Source organism: Phytophthora parasitica (genome assembly GCF_000247585.1).
Source record: "Phytophthora parasitica INRA-310 unplaced genomic scaffold supercont2.3, whole genome shotgun sequence".
Taxonomy (NCBI): domain Eukaryota; phylum Oomycota; class Peronosporomycetes; order Peronosporales; family Peronosporaceae; genus Phytophthora; species Phytophthora nicotianae.
In genome coordinates this window covers 2775718-2778263 of record NW_008648989.1, presented here as the reverse complement: position 1 = coordinate 2778263, position 2546 = coordinate 2775718, and the positions used below count along the sequence as shown (strand labels likewise).

Below are 2546 nucleotides of genomic sequence, written 5' to 3'. Positions count from 1 at the left end.
AAACTTCTCGTCCTTCGTCTTTGTCCTTGCAGTCATCCGGGGTGGCTTGGCTCTCGTCGTTCTGGATATCACTTCTCTGGCCAATCCCAACACTTCGTTGTGGGTCCCCTGTCGCCCGGGGTGCCCATCCAGATTTTCTTCCACGCGCATCGTGTCACAGACATGGATTTTGCAGAACAATTGTCCCTCCCTCAAGGCAAAAGCTTCAGCCCCGAGGCATGACGCGTGATGCACACATTGTCACCGTCTGGAAGAGCGTACCGTAGACAAATGTGTGTCTCTGGTGGGACAACTAGCCTTTGTTGTTCCTGACCAGTGGCGGCAGCGCTGATCCCGAGCGGATTGTTCGGCGCGAGGGTGCCCAACAAGTCGTAGATCCTGATGGGCGGCGTAGACCGCCACGATCAGCTGAGGCTTCAACGGTACTCGTTGCAGCTGTCCAACCAGCGGATCAAGTACTAACAGTCACTGTTCTACGGGCCGGTCGGTATAGATGTCGTCAACGCCCATATCATTTACAGGGAGCTCCACTAGCGCCGCCAGCAGCCCACCCAGTTTAGTCAGGTCCAGTTTCTCGAGGAGCTGCATCTGCACCTTCTCCAGTACACCGATGCGAACGTGGTGCAGCCCGCAGATGTGGCGCTGAAATCGCTGACGCAGACACCGCCGTCGCGCATCCAGACTGACCATGTCACGGTCGTGGTCAACGAGTGACAGACGTTGAAGTAGAGCACCAGCTCGGGGCACTCTAAGCGGTGGCAGCACTCCTTCAAAGTGTGCAGTCTACTCCGCGGAGAACGCAAGTGCGGCTACTAGATTCCGTTCTACTGTGCGGGGTGCAGCGGTGGCGACAAGCGCGTATACCACTACACGCGCGAGGTGGAGCGTCAAGTGTGCACTGTTGATCTGCTTTGACTTATGGCATAGTGGGAGCGCAGTCATTCTCAAGGCCTGGCGCTCTCGATGGCAAAAATACTTATCGGTGGCGGAGCTTACTGCCGCAGTGATGAAGACGTGGGACGCTGTTAGAATGGATGAAGAAACCGTGCTAATGGACTCAATGCCCAGGCGTTGCTTTCAGGTGACCGAGAAGCTCGGCGATACCATCTCGTATTAGGATGTTACCAGGACTCACTTCCCATACAAATTCCAATAAACTACTGTTCATAGCTTTCGTCGCGGTGCTTATTCGAGTTATCTCTAGAGGAGCCTGCAGACGCGTTGCAATTGACCGGCTCTTGCCACAAGCTAGCAGTCGTAAAATACCATAGGAGCGTCATATCTAAGTAGCGTCCTCAGATTCCCATTAGTTACAGAGATATGAACACCTACACAGGTGTCCATATGTTATTGTTGTGGACTGTATGTGGCAAGACTGATTAAATAGAAAGATCCAGGAGGCAACGGAATCGTTCTAGTAATTATATGTGTACACGTACGGGGGGGGGGGGGGGGAGGGGATGGCGTTTGCCTCCTCACTCCGTTAATTCATCTATTTGTAGCAATATCAACCATGACCGCCTCACGGCACTGCGATGCAGGAAAAGCTATGGTTTTTCTCATAAATTATTTTCACGAAAGACGATTCGATAACCAATCGATGTTAATAGACATTGAGAAAACATGTGTGGAACTCGCCATATTAACGCGGAACACCTCAATTTTGTATTGACAAGAATAGTGTACGAAACATAAGCCAATTAACCCACCATTATAAAAAAATAAAATTTATAACAATTTACAATATTTGGCCCAGTTTAGGACATTACTAGTAATCCCATATAAAGAACATAGCCGCGTTGTCGGTAAGGTAAATTGCAATTTAGTAGCTTTGTCAGTTTAGTAGCAGCTCGATTTTCAACCAGTACCGACAAAATGTCTACTCAATTCCAGATGTGATTTGCCAAAACTGAAACAGATGATTTTGTGTAAAAACCTGAAGTATTTAATATCAAGTCAAGCCATTTCCCGCCACTTTCAGAACACCAGTTCTCATTCTCCATGCAATGGGAAAATTTCGCGCGAACTACACCGAAGCAGAGTTGGACTCGACTCGGCCGTTCAAGCGGTGCTCGCTGGGGCTGCTGCAAAAACGACCAATGAGAACAGCAACATACCGCACAGTACTCTAAAATAATACGCGGCTGCAGCACGAAAAGTAGCCCTCGACAGCCAAAATGCCGTGGTCTACCACCTCTGTAACCAGTAGAAGCTGAAGAAAGTCTCTTGGATCGTTGGGCGTCAACAGATTGACCATCCTGTCAGCCGCAAAGACTTTCTTGAGAAGGCGAAGCAAGTTGCACAACTGGGTTTTGGGCTGCCGATGAGGGAAGGATAGCTGCGTCGATTCATGGAGCGTCACCTCTCACTCACCATCAGGACTTTTCAGTCTGTGTCTAAGTTCCGTAACGATGTGGAGGAGCAAGATCTGTCGGCATTGTTCTCGTCATTGGAAAAGGTCGTAATCGAGCATGACATCGGTGCCTCACGTGTCTTTAGTGTTGGCGAGACTGCTATCAAAATTATGAGGGAGCATGAGATCCTTT

General features: G+C 49.5%; 1 protein-coding gene across 1 annotated transcript; it reads right to left on the bottom strand.

Moving 5' to 3' along the window:
• Positions 1 to 465: 465 nt before the first annotated feature.
• On the bottom strand, positions 466 to 942 carry PPTG_02006 (hypothetical protein; the record flags this gene model as incomplete). The annotated part of the gene is made up of 2 exons (XM_008895400.1): positions 466 to 783; positions 865 to 942. The coding sequence occupies 2 exons, from the start codon at positions 940 to 942 to the stop codon at positions 466 to 468; spliced, it is 396 nt and encodes a 131-aa protein (XP_008893648.1).
• Positions 943 to 2546: the final 1604 nt, after the last annotated feature.